Source organism: Protopterus annectens, chromosome 3.part1 (assembly GCF_019279795.1).
Source record: "Protopterus annectens isolate FY-2018-M chromosome 3.part1, PAN1.0, whole genome shotgun sequence".
NCBI classification, from domain to species: domain Eukaryota; kingdom Metazoa; phylum Chordata; order Ceratodontiformes; family Protopteridae; genus Protopterus; species Protopterus annectens.
In genome coordinates, this window is record NC_056732.1 from 581,817,464 (window position 1) to 581,838,435 (window position 20,972).

General features: G+C 44.2%; 1 protein-coding gene across 4 annotated transcripts in view; it reads right to left on the reverse strand.

Annotated features, from left to right (window-relative positions):
• Positions 1–20,972, reverse strand: part of BRD1 (bromodomain containing 1) — a 2,713,326-nt gene that overhangs the window by 323,780 nt on the left and 2,368,574 nt on the right. For all 4 annotated transcript variants that reach the window (XM_044066979.1, XM_044066978.1, XM_044066977.1 and 1 more), the window contains one exon: positions 3,360–3,466. In XM_044066979.1, coding sequence (XP_043922914.1) covers positions 3,360–3,466 — 107 coding nt within the window. The remainder of the gene's footprint in view (positions 1–3,359; positions 3,467–20,972) is intronic.

Below are 20,972 nucleotides of genomic sequence, written 5' to 3' on the forward strand. Positions count from 1 at the left end.
AAAAACCCCTGTTTTCCTAATGAGTCTTGCTTGGGTTTTTGAGGAGATAACCCAAAGCCTGCAGAATTTTTCTTGCAAATAACTGGGCCTTTGTTGCCATTTCCTTGAAATTAGTAGTCAGTTGCCTTTCTTTTTCTGGAGTGAGATAAGCCATCTGAGCAGTTGTATTTAAGCTTGCACCCAGGAATATTATCTCTTTATAGGGTACTAGTTTTGATTTCTTTTTGTTGACTGTGTACCCTAGGCATGTTAAAAGTCTTATCACAAACGTCAGATGCTGTAGTAGAATGTCCTTGTTCTCTGCTTGTATGAGGCAGTTGTCCAATTAGGGATATATTTGTATTCCTCTTTGTCTGCAGTAAGCAATTACTGGTGCCAGGCACTTTGTGAAGACCCTGGGCACTGTAGATAAGCCAAAGGGCAGTGCAGAGAATTGGTAATGCTTTGAGCCAGCCTTGAATCTGAGGTATCTTCTGCATGATTGCCTGATTGGAACATGCAGGTATGCCTCTTTTAGGTATAAAGTGACGAGCCAAGCCTTGCTGCCCAGCATGGGCAGAAGCTGTTGTAAGGTCAACATCTTGAATTTTGGTATGTCCAGGAAAGTGTTTAGAATAGATAGGTCCTGTATTGGTCTCCATGCTTTGTCCTTTCTGGGTACCAAGAACAGTCGAGTAAAATCCTTGTCCCTGCTCTTGCTGTGGCACTTGCTGAATAGCCCTCATGTCCATGAGAGCTGCAACTTGTTTTTGAGCCTCTGCCCACTGATTTTTGGCAGGTCTGGCCAACCGTTTGCCCTTGGCAGGGTATGGAAATGAAACTTGTAGCCTTGTGACACTGTCTAGAACCCATTTGTCATGGGTTATAATGTGCCAATTTTGAGAAAAAAAAAAGTGCTAGTTTTCCCCCCTAAGGGTGCTGCCAGAAGATAAGTGCTTGGTGCAGGCAGGGGGAAATCATTGGGACTTCCTGTATGATTGTGCTTTGTCTTCTCCACCTTTGGAGGTAGAAGCACTCCACTGTTTAGGCTGTAGGATCCTTGCGGCTGTGATCTGCCACTAGGGCGTCTGGATCTGCCCCATTGAGGTCAGTCTGAGACCGGAAAGGACCAATTCTTTGTAGGCAAGTGTCAGCTAAATCTAGGTGGCTGTACCTGTAAAAAAATCCTTGACCGTTTGCATAGATTTAGCTTTGCCCTCCATTTTCTTTAACACCTCTTCTGCCTTAACACCAAACAAGGTATCATGTTGTAAAGGAGCATCTAATAATTTTGCTTTAACATGGTCAGGCAGAGTTTGTTCCTTTAACCAAGCATGCCTCCTAATGACAGAACCCGTAACAGCAGCCCTGCAGGAGGCCTCCAGAGAATCAAACCCACATTGCAAAGTATGCTTTCCAACTTGTTCAGCTGTATGCAATAAATCCTGAATTTCTTTGTTTTCTGCACAATCAGAATTTGCCATAATTTTCTGTTTAAGCAGTGTCATTATATATTGCTGATATTTGAGCATATGAAAGTGGCAATTTAAGGCTCTTACAGCCAAAGTAGCAGATGTGTAAATCTTTTTTCCCCATCTATCCAGTGCCCTAGAATCCCTGTCAGAGGGGATAGGGTTTTTTGCAGTAGAAGCCTTGACCCCTTTGGGACCCAGAGAAATAGTTTCTCGGTCTGCAGTAGGGTTTTTGAAAAGGAATTTATGAGAGTCAGGGACCCTGTAGTATCTGTCCGGCTTAACAGGAGCTGGAGATAAAGAGTCAGTGGTCAGACTAGACTCCGTGAACTCTATCTACAATGTCCAACACAGGTGGAATAGCTAGAGGCCTGTGTTGAGGTAGTAAAAGGAAGTCTCTGAGCCTTTTCTTAGATTCTGAAAAATCTTGGCTCTCCCAATGGAAGTGCTCCCTCACAGTATGCAAGGTTTCCTCAAAAGAGTAGTCCTCAGGAGGAAAAGTTGAAGGAATTGATTCTTCAGCATCAGAATCCTCATAGGGGGGAAGAGAATATTCTTGATCAGAATAGGAATTGGAAGAAATGGAAACCTGATCTGAAGATTCATAGTCTGTCTCTTGCCTAGGCCTCTTATCGGGAGGGGAATGGGAACCCCTGATCAAGGTAATTAAGTCTTCGGCCATTTTGAGCATCTGTTTTTTGGGCATGGAGGCCTGTCCTTGAGGCTGGTGAACTTGTTTCTTTGCTTTTAAAGGTGTCTTAGTCTTTGAAGTCGATTTTATATATAACTGTTTAGGTCTGAATACACCCTCAGAAGCCAATGCCTGCGCAGCGGCTCCGGACCCATCTAAGGGAATAATCTCCGAGGCTCCAATACCTTGGGTTTCCAGAATCTTGTCCGACTCCACGTGGGACTCTGTAGCGGCCTGAGTCTAAAGTAGCAGGTGTCAGGGGCTGCGAAAGCGCCTCACTGAGAACCGGCGAACTGGCGACTTGCTTAGGAGAAGCTTCGTTGTCGGTTTTGGATCTTGGTTGCCTGTCTTTTTCTTTTTCTTAGCGTTTTTTGTGAACTCTGGTAGTAGGATGGCTATCCGACGACATTGCATAATTAAATCTTCGCTCAAAATAGCTGAATGTAAAATTGTACCAACGTTTAATAGTGCGTTGGTTAAATCTAGCACAAAACAGACAACTAGCAATGTCGTGGTTAGGGCCTAGGCAAGGAATACAATAAGAATGAAAATCCTTATGAGGTATTTGCATCCCACAAGAAAAACAATTTACTTTTTCTGACATCGGTCTGGAGCAAGAAAAAAGTTTCCCCAACGGGGTACTTAGGTTTTAATGAAGACTTTGGATCTGAAACTCAAACACGAAAATCTCAGGAGTCGGCCGACCGGCACTTGTGAACTGCTTCTGCTTCGGGCACCGCGCAGAAAGAAAGACTGAATAAAATGGCATCCGCTGCATCTTTTATATCCCTGACGAACTGACATCAGGGAAGAGGCTATGGCAGCCGACACAGGACTCAAGACTTTGGAATTCAGGCCGACTGAGGGCAACCTGCCAGCAGGATAACCCAAATGTAATGACTGCAACAGTGAAACACGAAGAACATCTACCTACTGAAGCATGAAAACGCATGCAAGTTCAATTTTCATCTGAAAACAGGTACTTGAACCACTCGGATCCAAGAGACCCATGAATACAAACCTAATTAAAACAGTCACCCTCTCAGTAGAAAACAATTGAGTCAGCTACCAAACTTGGTCTGAAAAACAACATGCAGCAGTAAAAATGGCAGTGCTAACTAATTTAACAGGTGGAAGTGTTTAATGAGATTGTGCAAGCATATACCAAATACCAGACCATACATGTATCATGAAATAGAAGTTGGAAATAAACTTACCAGTGCTGGATATGAAGGATATCCACTGCATTTTGCCCAGACCAATGACAATGGTTCAAGTGCACTAGAAGAAACATCATCCGATATCCATATACTGTTCTGTCCAACTTTAGGGGAAAAATAGAAGCATCAGTTTCATACATTCAAAAATATGAACCTAAAATATACTACAACACATCTGCATATTTAAAAGAACAGAAAGACACTGCAACCAAGTAACTCTGGAAAAACGAAGTCAGCTTAAACCCAGCAGTTGTTTTTAGCGCTTTCATTCACTTTAATCTTCTGTGAACTTCCTCTGAGGAAGTTCACAGAAGATTAAAGTGAATGAAAGCGCTAAAAACAACTTGTGGAGTCTCATAATTTGCTGCTGGGTTTAAGCCGACTTCGTTTTTCCAGAGTTACATCTGCATATTTCTGAAGTGGAGGTTGTGTGTGTACAAAAAAGGCCAGAAGTTAACAGTAAGTTTTCTCATGGAATAACCTTAAGAACAAGGGACTCCATCATCATCAGGTGTGACTTTTAAGAGTGGAATTCCAACTATCAAATTGCAAAGGAGCTTGACAACTTTTTCTGATGCTTAAAAACCTGCAACAAGTTTTGAAGTATGGTTTGATGAAGCTATATTGTGAAAGCGCTTACCTATGGTCGACTACAATAAAAGAATGTTTTTTATGGTTTTGCACTTGGCTGCGTTCCTGAATTTATGAGATGGATTGTAATTTGAAGTGCTTTGTACCTCGTTTGGATTTATTTGGACTTGGGAATTCAGCATTTCCAGATTGCTTTTAGTACTGCCTGGTTGCTTTCAGTACTGCCTGATTGCCTTCCGTTGCTGTTTTATTACTTGCTAGTATATTTGTCTTTATTTGTGCAACGGAGGACATACCACCCAGTTTGTACCACTATGTTTTTATCATTTTTAAGTTTTGAAGTATGGCAGATTTACAGTTAAATTTCGTAGGTACTAGGTTATTGGCCCTAGGGCCTATACAAGCCTAGCCAAAAAGGTACCCTGGCTTTCGCCAGCCAAGAAAATTATTTTCCTGTGCCCCTGTCAAGCAGAGCCACAGAAGTAATCCCCGGGGTGAATTTTCTATTACCCATCCAATCATCAAGATTTTTCTTTAAGAGTACTAATAAAGAGCTCTGTTTGATATAGAGAGGTAGTCTGTTCCAGAATATGGGAAGTCTCTGGGACAGGAATCTATCCCTCCAGCATGTTCTGTTTATTGTGGTGACAAGGTTTAGGTCCCTAGAGCGTGTAGCTCAGAGAGACTGGGAATTCTTTAAGTGGAGCATGTCCAACAGCTCTGGGTTTGACATAGCTTTGTATGTTAGGCAGAGATCGCCTCCGAGTAGGCGATATGCGATGGAGTAAAGCTGGAGTTTTTTGAGACAGCCTGCGTAGGGCATCTGAAGACAGTAATCCTCTTTGTGAGGTATTTCTGCGGCCTTTCCAATTGTTGTAGATGTCTTGTGAGGTACATACCAAAAGGGGCGTTGTACTCTATATAATGGGTCTAATGAGTGATGAGTAGAGGGGAACAATGACCTCTTTCTTTTCTGAATGAGAAACCTTTTGTGATGAGGTATGCCACGTAGAAGGAATTCCTGACCACTGTGACAATGTGATTATCAAAGGAGAGACTACTGTCCACCTGTGTCCTAAAGTCTCTTATCACACTTATGGTGTTAAGTAGACTATAGTCTATGTGGTAGTTCATGGGTACAGAGTTTTTACCAAAGGGGATGACAATGCACTTTCTGGCATTGAGCTTGAGGCCATGACTTTGACACCAGGCATCTGTCTCAGTGAGGCCCTTTTGTAGGATGTTCACATCATTAGGAGTTTCTATTATGGCTCCTAGTTTGCAGTCATCTGCGAACTCAGTTAGCCAAAGACCTTCTGTTAGCCTGCACTTCAGAGAAGTAGATACGAAACAGGAGAGGACCCAGGACTGAACCCTGTGGTGCTCCACTTGTCACTGGTCTGAAGTGTGATTTGGAGTCTGCTACTTTCACAGTGTGGGTTCTGTCAGTAAGCCAGTTGGCAACCCATCTTGTGACATTGGGATTTATACCTAGTTTAGTGAGTTTATCTACAATTCCAGAGTGGGGGATGGTGTTGAATGCCTTGCCGAGATCTAGAAAGGCTGTGTGAACCACCTTACCCTCATCTATGGCTTTGGTGACCGTTTCAAAGAAGTCTATCAGGTTTAGGAGACATGATCTGCCTTTTACAAACCCGAACTGTGTGGGGTCCAGAGTTTGGAGATCTCCAATGTTTTTGTTTAAGAGTTCCATGATGATACGTTCCATAGCCTCGCAGACCAGGCTCGTCAGGCTAATGGGGCGCTAGTTCCCAGGGTGTCATGGCTCCCCCTTTGTGGAGTGGGATAACCGTCTCGGTGCACCATTCAATGGGTACAAAGGTTGAGGTGAGGCTATGACTGAACATGGTACTTAGGGTGGGGTGCCAGTTCATTCTGTAGTTCGTGTAGAAGGCAGCCTGGGATGTTGTCAGGTCCCATGGATGCTGTGTTCCTGGCTTTGGAGAGTGAGGTTTTTACCTGTGCAGCCATGATTACAGGAACTTTGCATTCTTCCAGTATAGAGATGGGCCCTTTGGGGGTGAGAGGGGGGTAAAGTTAGCACTGAACCTATCTGCCAGGATGTTGGCAATATCAGTTGGTTCTGTATATTTAGTGCCATTGTGCTGTAACTCAGAGCAGATCTGAATGTTGCTATTGAGATTCTTGACATAGATATAGAATGCTTTGTGGTTGTCTTTAGAATCAGTGGAGATTTTGTTTTCATAACTAGCTTTGGAGGATTTTATGAGGGAGCTCAGCTTCTTACTGAGGCTGACCAGGGAGTTCCTCCAATCATGGGATTTTACTCTTTTTTTTTTTTTTTTTTTTTTTTTTTTTTAACAACAATTTCTTTCTTCTGTTGTAGAGTTTGTTTATGGCAGAAGACCACCAGACTGGCTTCCTTAGTTTGGAGGATAGCATCTTGGTTCTGTTAGGGATAGCACAATTCATGCACTTGTGTAAGTGCTTATTAAAGTGCATTTGTATAGGATTCAGCAGTCGCACCTCTATTGTCCATCTGCATGGGTGTCATGAAGTTTGCCACTTCAGTCTTAAGAAGCATGAAGTTGGCTTTGGAGAAATTTTTACAGTTGTTTTCATCTCCACAGAACAAGTGGAAACCTTTTGAAGGATCTACTTTTACCCAAAGATCATATACTTACAGGTGCCTGATCTAATGCCCTCACATTGCTGTCGCACCATTTGGCCATCCCAACATTAACAGAACACACATTTAACTTTAGATTGTTTTTGCAGGGGGGTGATCTGACCCCAACACTCCCAATCTCAACTGCAAGCCGTATCTGTAAGCAAGACCAACTCATGGAAAATGGTAATTTCCCCCCACTTCTACAAATTTACATACCAAATTGGGGACAGAGATCTGACAAGTAGGAAGCGCTGGGGGCAATGTCCCACACAAAAAAAGTTTTATGATGTTTTATTAATTACTTTGCAATGATTTACCAGGGGGTGGGAAACATCCTCAGTAATCAAATTGGAATGATCAACCAGAACAGGATTACCATCAAAATATATTGACACATGCACATTAAGATAAATTACAGACTTTACTGAAGTAGTGTCTTAATATTTATACTAATGAAGCCATAACCACTAGGTGAAGCCTACATTTTTAGGATAAATAGATGCCTGCAAACTTTGAACATTTTTACCAAACCATCTCTGACATCAGTGAATTAACATGCAAGACAACAGCCAAGGCAATGTAAGGTAAAACTATGGAAGAGTACAAAATGATTCCTCTGGGATTACTTCACAAGACAGACAGTATATGAAAGGACAAGAAATTTGGAAAGTAATAGCTTGCTGATCAAGATAAAATGTAAATCACCTGCTGCATTCATATTTTTGACATGCAGCTTACGGTCGCAGGTCTCTCTCTCTTCAATGACTTGAATCTTGACCACTGAACTATAGGAGAACCAGAGCAGCACTTTTCGAGAAAGATGCATAGACTGGGTGCATGCAGTAAAACATAACACTCCAATGGTAGAAGGCTGCCATAAATATTTTTCCAGCTTGAAAGCTCAAATACCTTTGCTGAAACAGTGACCCTTCTTGACTGGCCACAGATTAGTGGGTGCTGTTCAACAAGTAGCACACTCACCTTTGATACTAGGTCACAGGAGTGTGCTTCTTCCCCTAATTGGGTGCTTGGACTCATTTTCCAGTACTAACACTGCAGTTCAGCATAAGGGGAATGCTGCACTTCTGAGGTGACATCCTTCAAACAAGAGACAGCAAACACCAGAGTCAGAGGTAGCTCAGGTGGATGTAATATATCCCACAGACAAAATGACTATTACTTTACTAAATCATTTTCATTCACTAATATTTTTTCAGCGAGAAAGTTGCATGCAATTCCACTTGCGAAGGACCAGAATTTACCCACAAGTAGTATACAGTTTGTCAAATAAAGCCAAGAGAATTAAAAATATCTTATCTTATACATCTCAAATATATAAGAAAATAGCTACAAACTCAAATTATTTGAGCCACTCTTCCCCACAACATGCCTTGAATTTTCTATTTTCCATTTCTCTTTACAGTTGACTATCTTCATATTCTATATGTTTTCATAAAAACTAAACTGCAACTTATCAAGTTTCATATTAAAGTTTGAGAAAAAAATGTTCTAATGTATCCCTGCATCTCTGTGGGATTCCTCCAACCTCCAAAAAACATGCTGAGTGTTTCCATCTCAAACTCACCAATGAATGGAGCTGTGGGTAGCTGCACAGCATCTATATGATGCCCTAATAGGGGGAAGAGTTGGACAGAACAACCGCTTTAGGCATCTACTGTGGTGAGCAGTATTCTCAAGATTGGAGCACATAGATCACTGACTGCATGCCATGGCAGGGCTAGCCACTTGATGGTGTAAAATATGTCTCCAAGTCATTCGGTCATATTGACTTATTGTTGCCAATTCGGTATGGGTATTTGCCAGTGATAAGTGGGTCGAGGACCGGGGCTACTCCAACCTAAGCCAGGGACCTATACTAATGGTGGGAGGGGTGTGTGTGCCCATCATAAAACCCAGCAGCCCTGGGTCAATAAGCTACTGGCCAGTGTCAAGTTGTCAAGGCTGGGTTACCTGAGATAGCTCTGTTGAGTGAAAGCTGGACGTGAAAATCAACCAACCTGCCAAACATGAACTAAGAATCACTACACTCAATGGAGGTTCACTGACAGGACGGAGCTTGGAAGAGGATGAAATGATGGTACAGAGGAGACTGGACATAGTACAGTTGTGTACACTTACCATAAATGTAGATGTTCAAGTGTATTCACCGTTGCAGTCATCACACTTAGGTTATCTGCCTGCAGGTAGCCCTCAGTCGGCCTGAATACCAGAAACTTAATATTTCTGCGTTGGTTGCCGTCATTCCAGGACTGACGTCAGGTTATCAGGGGTATAAAAACAGGCATCCGATGCCATTACATCAGCTTTTCTTACCCCAAATGTCAGGAGCCCCCCAAATAGGAAGCTAAGTTATGGTGGAAAAAAAACACCAGTTAAAAAGTAAACACCAATAGTCCTGTAAAGGGTGAGTAATAGAGGAGAGAGAGAGAGACAAGGGGGCTGGAGGGAGGGAAACCAGGACTGCAACAGTGAACACACTCGGACATCTTCATTTATGGTAAGTGCACACAACTGTACTATGTTCTTCATGTTTCACTTGGTGAAGGTGTGTACGGAACTACAGGTAGCAGCTTTCAGGCTGTCCCAGGTAGGGACTCCCCTGAGGAATGCTGCAGAGGTAGAAGTTGCCCTAGTGGAATGTGTTCTGACCCCCTGAGGGTTGGTTTCCCATGGTGCTTGCAGCAGAAATGGATCCACTGTGCTATCCATTTGGAAACTGTTTTCTTTAAAATGGCCTTGCCCTCTGCCCCTATTGCAAAGCTGACTGGTAACTAGTAAGATTTTCTGAAGGGCGTAGTCCTATGAAGGTAGAATCTTGAGCTGTCTCTGGGCACATCCAAGGAGTGCAGGATCCTTTCCCCTTTATTTTGAGGATTAAGGAAGAAGATAGGCAAAGGGATAGATTGGCTGAGAGCCAGACTGGACACCACTTTAGGCATAAAGGAAGGGTTAGTTCTGAGGGAAACCCTGTCAGCATGGAAAATAATGAAGGGTTCCACAGCCACAAGTGCTTGTAGTTCAGACACTCTTCTAGCTGAAGTCATGGCCAGAAGCAAGGCTGTTTTCCAACAGAGGAATTTTAACTCTGTTGATGCTGCAGGCTCAAAAGGGGGTAAGCATGAGCTTTTCCAGTACAAAGTTAAGGTCCCAAAGCAGGGGTGGGTGCTCTCCTTGGTGGCCTTAAGTTGTTTGCCCCTCTCAGGAACTGTTTGATAAGAGGGTGAGAGAAGAGAGGTGGCTCAGTGTTGTAATGAGCAGAAATGACAGAGGCATGGATGTTAATGGAGGAGAAGGATAGGCCTCTGTGGAGTAGATCTGCTAGGTAATCCAAGATTAGAGGCAGGGAGGGCAGAGTTGTGTCCTCTCCTTTAGATGGAATCCAGGAGCAGTACCCTTACCACTTAGCATAGGATTTCCTTGTAATGGGTCTTCTAGCATCAAGGATGATGTCCAGCACCTGCATGCTTAGGCTGGTTACTGGGGGAGAATTCAAGGAATAAAGCCAGGCTGCAAGATTTAGGGTTTGCAATTGCGGATGCAAGATCTGTCCCCCCTGCTGAGAGAGCAGGGTTGGGGTCTGGTGTAGGTGCCAGGGTGGCACCAGTGACGGGCTTTGCAGGAGTAGGTACCAGTGTTGGCATGGCCAGTCCAGGGCTATCAGAATTGTCCTTGGTCTGTCCTGTTCTATCTTGAGCAATACTCTTGAGAGGAGGGGCAGAGGGGGAAAGGCATAGATTGAGAGATTTACCCAGTGGAAGGATAGGGCATCCACTTTCCAGGCCCTGCTGTGAGGTGTCCCGGTGAAGAATCTTCTGAGCTGGAGATTGCAGGGGGAGGGCAAAGAGATCCACCTCTGGTGTCCCCCCATTTCTGAATCAGAAGGTTGAAGGTGTGTGGCTCTAGTTGCCACTTGTCTGGGTCTAGGAGATTTCTGCTCAATTCATCTGCCAGTGAGTTTTGTTTGGCTGGAAGGAAGTGAGCTTGCACATGTACCTGCATGTCCAAGGCCGTGTTCCACAGGGCCATGGCTAACCTGCAGAGTGGGTGCCCTCCTGCTTGTTGATGCACCACATAACTGTGGTGTTGTCTGTTTTTATTAGCAGGTGTCCTGGTAAGAGTAAAGATCTGAAAGCCGTCAGAGCACGCTGCACAGCTAGCATGTCTTTCTGGTTGATGTGCAGATGCACTTGACTTGGGCTCAAGTGGCCCTGAATGCACTTGCCGTCCATGTGTGCACCCCAGGCATAGTCTGATGTGTCTGTGGTTTGGGTCTGGGCAGATGTTGTGGTGGCATGCTGCTGCCCACCAAAGAAACTCTGTCCTTGGGGTATTATGGGAATGACAGTTTCCAGGTCCTGAGAATGTTGGCACCAAAACTTTTTTTTTTTTTTTTTTAGTACCATTGAAGTTTCCTCATATGCAGTCTGGCAAACGGAATTAGTAGGACCCATGAGGCCATGAACCCTAGGGCCTGCAGGATTTTCCTTGCAGATAGCTGGGTTCTGGTGGCCATTTGAGTAAAACAGCCTGTCAGATAGGCTTGTTTTTCTGGAGTGAGGAATAACATCTGGGATGTTGTGTCCAAGCTTGCTCGCAGGAATACAATCTTTTGACTGGGACTAGTTTTGATTTCTTTTCATTGATGCTGTACCCCAGGGAGGTTAGTAGGTTTTTTTTTTACAAATGTCAGGAGCTGCAACAGCATTTCCTGATTGTCTGCCTGAATCAGGTGGTAGTCCAAGTATGGGTAAATTTGAATATTTCTCTGTCTGTAGTAAGCAATGGCTGGAGCCAGGCATTTTGTGAATACTCTGGGAGCAGTGGATAATCCAAAGGGAAGTGCAGAGAACTGATAATGCATAGATCCGATAATGCATAGATCCTGCCCTGAAGTGTAGACATTTTCTGCACGAGTCCCTTATAGGGACGTGCAGATAGGCTTCTTTTAAGTCTAGGGTGACTAACCAGGCATCTTTGGCTAGCATAGGTAGAAGCTGCTGCAGGGTGCGCATTTTGAATTTTGGTACCACAAGGAAGGTGTTGAGAATTGAAATATCTAGGATTGGGTGCCAAGTGCCCTATTTTCTGGGTAACAAGAAAAGTCTGGAATAGAATCCTTGACCTATCTGTTCCACAAGAACCGGTTAAATTGCCCTTATAGAGAGCAGGGATTGGACTTCATTTTGAGCCTCTGCCCACTGGTTTAGAGGGAGGTCTGGGAACTCTCTTGGGGTGGGCAGTGAGTGGAAGTACGATTTGTACCCCGGGATACAAAGTTGAGGACCCATCGGTCTTTGGTGATGGGAATGTTTTTTTGCATGGAGGGCAAATTTTCCTCCTAGGCACACAAGCAGTTGGACAGAGGAGGGGGTTGGAGTTGAGAAGTCATTGGGAATTCTTTCCGTAAGGGGGTGGTTTAGCACTCCCTGCTTTAGAGGTGGAGGCACTCCATTGCTTAAGATCTCTGCATACCCTGAGACTGTAGTCTGGGGGGTCTGTTTCCTCTGGGTCTAGTTTGAGATGGCTTTGAGGGGGCTAGTGTTTCGAGGGGCAATGCCTACTGACTCTAGGAGGCTGTAATTGTAAGAAATCTTTGTCTGCATAGATTTAGCTTTTTCTACCACCTTTTTAAGAACCTCTTCTGCTTTGGTGCCAAACAGATTGTCCTTGTTCAAAGGAGCATCTAGTAACTTGGATTGGACATGATCTGGCAAGGTCTGCTCCTTAAGCCAAGCATTCCTTCTCAGTACAGAGCCAGTGACTGCTGCCCTGCAAGATGCTTCTAGGGCGTCAAAGCCACACTGCAATGTATGCTTGCTGACTTGGTTTGCAGAATGCATAACTCTTGCAATTCTTTAGTTTCTGCACAGTCTGTAAAAGCTAGCTATTTTTTGCTTAAGTTCCATAATATGTTGTAGGCACTTCAGCATGCAAAACTTACAATTCAAAGGCCTAATGGCAAGAGTTGCAGAGGTATATACTTTCTTACCCCATCAGTCCAAAGGGGTGGGATTCTTAGCTGTAGTTGTCTTGCCACTTTTAGTCCCCTGGAAAATTATCTCTGGGTCAGCAGTAGGATTTTTGAAAAGAAATTTGTGAGTCAGGTTACTCTGTAGTACCTGTCTGGTTTCCTAGGAGCAAGGGGTAAATTATCAGGAGTAAAATTGGATTCCATAAAGAAATCAATAACTTCCAGGACTGGTGGTACTGCTAAAGGCCTGTGTTGTGGCAAGTCTAGAAATTCTCTGAGTCTCTTTTTGGACTGAGGATAGTCTTGGCATTCCCAGTGGAAAAGCTCTCAAAGTATGTAAGGTTTCACCAAAACAGAAATCCTCTGGAGGAGAGGCAGAGGGGAATTGATTCCTCTGCCTCAGAATCCTCAGAAGCAAGTAAGAGCATGTCTTCATAATCAGAAACCTCAGTCTCGTTGGATTCCTGGTATGTTGAAGCTGCTGGGGACTGGTCCCTTTTTCTCTTAACAGGGGAAGGCTGACTTCCCCTATCAGCATAATAAGGTCTTCTGACATTCTAAGCATTTTATTTTGTGGCAAAGGAGCAGGTGCATGCGTTTTGGTCATCAGTTTTCTAGGCGTAGCGTGTACTCTTGGCCTTAGAAACTCGGTAGTTTTAGACAGAACTGAAGGAGTCTGTGTCGAACACCGGTAGAACGAAGAACCTCCCCAGAAGCTGGTTCCTGCTCAGCGGCTCTGGACCCATCCAAAGTACGGATATCTGCTGGTTCCATAGATGAAGAGAGCCTCACAGCATACTGGACTCCAAACGGGTCTCGGTAGAGGCCTGTGAATCCAATGAATCGGGCATCAGGGGCTGCGAAAGCGCCTCACCAAATACCAGTGAACGGGCGACTAGCTTAACGGAAGCATCGTTGGCAGCTTTGAACCTGTGCGGTCTGTCTTTATCCTTACGTTTTTTCGGAATATCGGTAATCGGAATGCTTACTGAAGCCATTTCGCAATACAGAGCTAGGAACAAAAGAATTTAGTGACAGTAAGGGCATGACGACGAATGGTTCAGGCGTTGAGCAAGGCACAAAACCAACAGTGAGGTATGTCGTGGTCTGGGCCTAGATTTAGCTTTTTCTTCCATCTTTTTTAGAACTTCTTCTACTTTGGTGCCAAACAGATTGTCCTTATTCAAAGGAGCGTCTAGTAATTTTGATTTGGCAAGGTCTGCTCCTTAAGCCAAGCATGCCTTCTCAGTACAGAACCAGTGACTGCTGCCCTGCAAGACGCTTCTAGGGCGTCAAACCCACACTGCAAGGTATGCTTACTGACTTGGCTTGCAGAATGCAGAAGCTCCTGTAATTCTTTGTTTTCTGCACAGTCTGTAAAGGTAGATAATTTTTGCTTAATAAATGTTGCTGGTATTTCAGCATGTGAAACTGGCAATTCAATGCCCTAATGGTGAGAGTTGCAGAGGTGTATACTTTTTTACCCCATCTGTCTAAAGCTTGGGAATCTCTGTCTGAAGTGGTGGGATTCTTAGCTGTAGTGGCTTTTATTCCTTTAGGCCCTTTGGAAATGACATCTGGGGTCAGCAGTAGGATATTTGAAAAGAAATTTGAGAGAGTCAGGGACTCTGTAGTACCTGTCTAGTTTCCTTGGAGCAGGGGTAGAGTATCAGGAGTTAGACTGGATTCCATGAAAACATCATCCACAACATCCAGAACAGGAGGGATAGCTAAAGGTCTATGTTGGGGCAAATCTAAAAAATTTCTAAGTCTCTTTTTGGACTGATGATAATCCTGGCATTCCCAGTGGAAATGCTCTCAAAGTATGCAAGGTTGCACCAAAGGAAAAATCCTCTGAAGGGGAAGCCGAGGGAATGGATTCCTCTGCATCTGAATCCTCATATGCATTTAAAGGCATGTCTTCATAATCATAAACCTCAGAGTCGTCGGACTCCTAGTCAGTTAAAGCTGCTGGATACAGGTCTCTTTCTCTTAGCATGGGAAGGCTGGCTTCCCCTAATCAGCATGATCAAGTCTTCTGCCATTTTAAGCATTTGTGGCAAGGAAGCAGGTGCTTGAGTTTGGGTAGTCATTTTTGTAAGTGTAGCTCGTACTCTTGGCCTTAGAAAATTGGTAGTTTTAGACAGAACTGAAGACGCGAAATAAGTCATCGGTTTGTGTCAAATATCGGTAATGCAAAGAACTTCCTCGGAAGCCAGTGCCTGCACAATGGCTCTGGACCCATCCAAGGTAGAGACATCCACAGGTTCCGTAGTCAGAGTCATCTCGCGGCATACCGGACTTCAAACAGGTCACGGTATCGGCCTGCGAATCCATCGGAGCGGGCATCATGGGTGGCGAACTGACGACTAGCTTAACGGAAGCGTTGGCAGTTTTCGACCTGTGCGGTCTGTCTCTGCCTTTCTCTTTATGTTTTTTCGGAATATCGGTAGTTGGATGGCTTACCGAACCCATTTCTGAATACAGAGATCGAGAGTGAAAGTATTTAGCGACAATAAGGGCCTGATGATGAACAGTTCGGACATTGAACAAAGCACAAAACTGACAGGGAGGTACATAGTGGTCTGGGCCTAAACAGGTGACACAGTAAGAATGGAAATCTTGTTGTGGTACTTGCTTTCCACAGGCGAGAAAATTGCTAACTTTTTCTGACATCGGTTAGAGCAAGAAAAAAGGATCCCCAATGGGGTACTTAGCTTTAGAAGACTTCAGGATGATTCAAATCGGTAACAAAAACTCAGGTAGCGGCCAACCGGCACTCAAGTGAACTGCTTCTGCTTCGGGCTCCTCGGCATGAAAGACTGATGTAATGGCGTCGGATGCCTGTTTTTATACTCCTGATGACCTGACGTCAGTCCTGGAGTGACAGCAACTGACGCAGAAATACTAAGTTTCTGATATTCAGGCCGAATGAGGGCTACCTGCAGGCAGATAACCCAAGTGTGATTACTGCAACAGTGAAACAAGAAGAACATCCTATGTATCCAAGAGAAGATGGAAGGGCAGTGCAGCAAAGCTACTTGGCTTGGGATCCAGAGTCTACTCAGTAAGAGGACAGGCTACACAAGATTTGGGTATTGTGGTGAGAGAGGCTTCAGAAAACAGTGAGGAATGTCATCAGAATTAGTGACACACTCATGGCAATCACACTCAAGTGTAATGAGGGCAGTATTCACACACACAGCCTATGCCCCACAACAGGGTTGTGATTGTGAGGAAAAGAGTGCATTCATACATCAGCCACAGGACCTACTAGGTAAAGCAGTACAACATGAATTGGTCTTGATGATGGATAGCTTGAATGCACATATCGAAACAGACAGAACAGGATATGAGGACTACTTGGGTCCACATGGGTGGGGCAACAGCAATAAAGCAGAAGCCATTCTAGACTGTTAAATAGCTTGACAGTAGCCAACACATGGTTCAGATAGACAGAAAGTCACAAGATCACATAAAAAGCGTGGCCAACATGCAACTCGGGTAGATTTCCTCCTAGTAAGGAAAGGGCAATGGGGTAGAATCAGTGATTGCAAAGTCATCCCCAGTGAAAGATGTCCCGCAGCATAAATTACAAGTTAGGCATTCACCATAAGTAGGCATCTGTGTAGTCCCTTTTCATTCTTCCTCACTTATGGGTTACAGATCTGATTCTCAGTACAGACTCGGCCAAATACTTCACAGTTCGGATCCAGCTCTCAAGCTCCTCCCTCTACCCATAATACCCTACTCCATCCCTGTTGTCTCTGATTGAGTTTGCTGCTCTATTTCCCAATAATAGAAGAGAAACAGATGCACCTACATAGAAAAGACCAGGCTCAAACCTGCATCTGTAGATTCCAATGGTTGGGTGGGGGATGGATGAGTGGGGAGTTGAAGAATGAAAATGGACAACGCAGATGCTTAGTTATGATGAGTACATAACTTAAATCTGATGTGGTCCTGTTCATTCTTCCTCACTGATGCAACAGAGTTCCCAGCTACACTGACCTTGGATGGCCCTCATGGAAAGATATTCGGGAGAACTACCAAACCAAAGGAGGCTCTATTTCTAGATACAATGTCCAATTTGCAATGTGAAACAAAGGTACGGGTCATGGACCATGGAGCTGCTGCACAGATGTTATCAATAGATGTTCTTGACAAAAAAAAAAAAGGCAGATGAAGTAGCCATGGATCTAGATGAATGAGTTTGGGGTGGTTTTGGTAATGTCATACCCTTCTGAAAGTAAATCCATGAGATACAGTCTGTAATCCATTTAGCTGGGGCAACTTTAAAAAACTGGTTGGCCCAGATTTGGAGAGATGCACAAAAAGCTGGTCTGACTTTCTGAATGGTTTTGGCCTATGAAGGTAAAAAGTACAGTTGTGTATACCTACCATAAATGTAGAAGTTAGAGTGTCTTCACTGTTGCAGTCATAACTGTAGGGTACTCCTGCCGGCAGGCAGCCCGAGGTCGGCCAGAATATCAAGTCTGGGTCCGGCGTCGGCTGTTTCAGCCAGAACCCTGACGTCAGAGCGTATGGGTATAAAGCTGACAGCAGACGCCATCTTCTCCAGCCTTTCTTGCCCCTGATGTTAGAAGCCCCCACAAAACCAAAAAGGTGTCCCAAGGGAAACACAAATACACCAGAAAGGTAGTGGAAAAGGAAACACAGTAAGCAAATAGAAACAAGAGGGGTCTGGAGGAGGAATGACTGCAACAGTGAAGACACACGAACATCTACATTTATGGTAGGTATACACAACTGTACTATGTTCTTCGTGTTTCACTGTTGCAGTCATAACTGTAGGGTAGAATCCCAAAGCTGAGAATACGGGAGGAGGTTATGAAGTAGAAGGAGCAGCTAGAAGACCCTGCAAAACAGCAGAGGCAAAGCCTGCCCTAGACTTAGAGTACAAAGGGAGGTTATAGTGCTTGGAAAAAGTATGCACAGAACTCCAAGTGGCAGCCTCCAGAATGTCCTTGGTAGGAACTCCTCTGAGAAAGGCTGCTGAAGTGGCAGCTGCTCTAGTAGAATGAGTCCTGACGGTACCTGGAATCTGTTTTCCATGAAGAGTGTAACAATATCTTATTCCATGAGCAATCCATTTGGAAATAGTTTGCTTAGAAATGGCTTTACCAAGAGAGCTGGAAGCAAAAGAAATAAGCAATTGATCTGATTTTCTGAAACTTTTAGTTTTGTCCAGGTAAAAGCGTAGTTGCCTGTGTACGTCCAATGAATGCAAAATCTTTTCCCCCTTATTTTGGGGTTTTGGAAAAAAAGGTAGGAAGGTGAATGGTCTGATTTAGAGCCACTCTAGAAACAACCTTAGGCATAAACGTAGGATTGGTCCTCAAGGAAACTCTGCCCTGATGGAAAATGAGGTATGGTTCCACGGCCATGAGGGCTTGTAACTCAAGACACCCTTCTAGCAGAAGTCAAGGCCAACAAGATAGCTGTCTTCCAGGATAAGAACTTAATGTCCGCAGAGGCAGCAGGCTCAAAAGGAGGCAAAGTAAGCTTTTCCAAGACATAGTTGAGATCCCAAGGAGGGACAGGAGGACTTCTAGGAGGTTTTAAATTCTTAGCTCCTCTCAGAAATTGTCTGACCAACTGGTGGGAAAAAATGGGAGGATCACAATTGAAATGAGCTGAAATAGCAGAAGCATGAATTTTAATGGAAGAAAATGAAAGACCTTAAAGCAAAAGGTCTGAGAGATAAAGTAAAATAGATGAAATATCAGGTATTAGAGGGTCAGAGCCACGATCCTGCATCCAAATACAAAATCTTTTCCATTTAGAAGCATAAGATTTCCTTGTACTAGGATGCCTAGCTTCCAAAAGAACATCCAAAACTTGTTTAGGAAGAGAAGAAGGAATCAATTGCCTTTGATGAGCCAAGCTGCTAGACAGAGAGTCTTGATTTGAGAGTGAAATACCTGACCCTGATGCTGGGACAGTAGAGAATGGGTCAGAGGAAGACTCCAAGGAGGGGCCGAGGAAAGGTGCAGTAGAGTAGGGTACCAAAACTGACGAGGCCAATTTGGAGATATCAAAATGATCAGTCTGGGTTTGTCTAGCTTTATCTTTAGCAATACCCGAGGCAGAAGAGGAAGAGGAGGGAAGGCATATCCCGAAAGATTCCTCCAGCTGAAGGACAGGGCATCCACTTTCCAAGCTGTCTTGTGGAAGGACCTGGTGCAAAAGAGAGGCAAATGATGGTTGAGATGGGAAGCAAACAGATCCATCTGAGGACAGCCCCAAACTGCAGTTATCTTGCTGAATAAGTTGGGGTCCAACATCCACTCGTGAGGATCCAAAATGTTTCTGCTTAAGATGTCTGCTAAGAGATTTTGTTTTTCTGGAATGAATTGTGCCTGTAGATCCAGATTCAAATTTAGGGCTATATCCCATAAGGTCATGGCAAGTCTGCAAAGGGGGTAAGAGTGAGAGCCCCCTTGCTTGTTTATGTACCACATGACTGTGGTATTGTCTGTTCGAATTAGCAGAGGTCCTGGCTTCAAAAGAGTCTGGAAAGCTAGAAGAGCGTTTTGTACTGCTAACATTTCTTTCAAGTTGATGTGCCATAGAAGGTGTTTGTTTGTCCAAGAACCCTGTTGGCATTTGTCTAGAAAATGAGCTCCCCATGCATAATCCGAGGCGTCCATGGTTATGATCTGAGTAGGTTGAAGTAGACGAAAGGGCTTGCCTTCGTTCAAAACACACGCCCTGGACCACCAAAGGAATTCCTTCTGGAGGCAGGGAATCAGTGGAATCATTGTATCCAGACTGTGGCAATGTTGAGACCATACACTCTTTAGGTACCACTGAAGTTTCCTCATGTGAAGCCTCGCATTTGGAATCAACAGGATGCAAGAGGCCATGTAGCCCAGAGCCTGCAGGAATTTCCTTGCAGTGAGCTGAGTCAATGCTGCCAAAGTCTTGAAGATTGAAGCCAGCTGTAACTGTTTTTCTGGAGTGAGGAAGGCCTTCTGTAAACTTGTGTCCAAAAGAGCTCCCAAGAAGGTCATTCGTTGAGAAGGAATCAAATGTGGCTTTTTTGTGTTGACTGAGAATCCCAGTAGTAGGAGAAGGCGTTGAACAAAATGTAGGTGTTGAAGTAGAAGGTCTTTGCTGTCTGCCTGAATTAAACAGTCGTCCAGATAGGCGTAAATCTGAATCCCCTGTAGTCTGCAGTAAGCCACTACTGGAGCCAGGCATTTGGTAAAAACTCTGGGCGCAGTAGATAAGCCAAATGGCAGTACAGAGAATTGGAAGTGTCTCGAGCCTGCCTTGAATCTGAGGTACTTTCTGCAATGTTGCCTTATGGGGACGTGCAAGTAAGCCTCTTTTAAGTCCAATGTTACCATCCAAGCATCTTGTGAGAGCATTGGAAGAAGTTGCTGAAGTGTAAGCATCTTGAATTTTGGAATTTCCAAAAAGGTGTTTAATGTTGAGAGGTCCAGAATAGGTCTCCAGGAGTTTTGTTTTCTTGGGACCAGAAAAAGTCTTGAGTAAAAACCTTTCCCCACCTCTAGAGGTGGAACAGGTTCTACGGCTTTTAAGGCTAATAAAGCATCCACTTGATTTAAGGCCTCTGTCCATTGATGTTTTGGCAGATCTGGCCAGCCGGAAGGCCTTGGCAGAGTGTGAAAGTGGAATCTGTAACCTTTCAAAATCACGTCTAACACCCATTTGTCCTGGGTAATGTGAGTCCAATTTTGATAAAAAAGAGAAAGTTTTCCTCCGAGAGGGGCATCCAGGGAAGAAGGACCTGAAGCCCAACAGAGGGAGTCACTGAGTCTACTTTCTTTGGGTTTGAGATCTGTCTTCTCCCCTTCTAGGTGAAGAAGCAGTCCACTGTCTAGATCTGTAAGAGGCCTGAGCCTGCACCCGACCTCTGGAGCGTCTATATCTTCCCCTTTGAGGCCTGTCAGAGGAGGGAAAAGACCAATTTTTGGAGGGCCAATTTCTGGAAAATCTAGGAGGCTGTACTTGCAAGAAATCTTTAACAGTCTGCATAGACTTGGCTTTTTCTTCCATCTTTTTAATGACCTCCTCAGACTTAGACCCAAATAAGACATCCTGCTGAACAGGGGCATCAATTAATTTTGCCTTAACTTGTTCAGGTAAATTCTGCTCACGAAGCCAAGCATGTCTCCTGATAACAGTACCAGAGGCAGCCGCCCTGCAAGAAGCCTCTAAGGCATCAAAACCACAATGTAAGCTATGTTTACTAACTTGTTCAGTAGCATGCAACACATCCTGTAATTCCTTGTCCTCAGCACATGCAGGAAAGGAAGAAATCTTTTGTTTTAAAACAGATAAAAGAAACTGTTGATACTTAAACATGTGAAACTGGCAATTT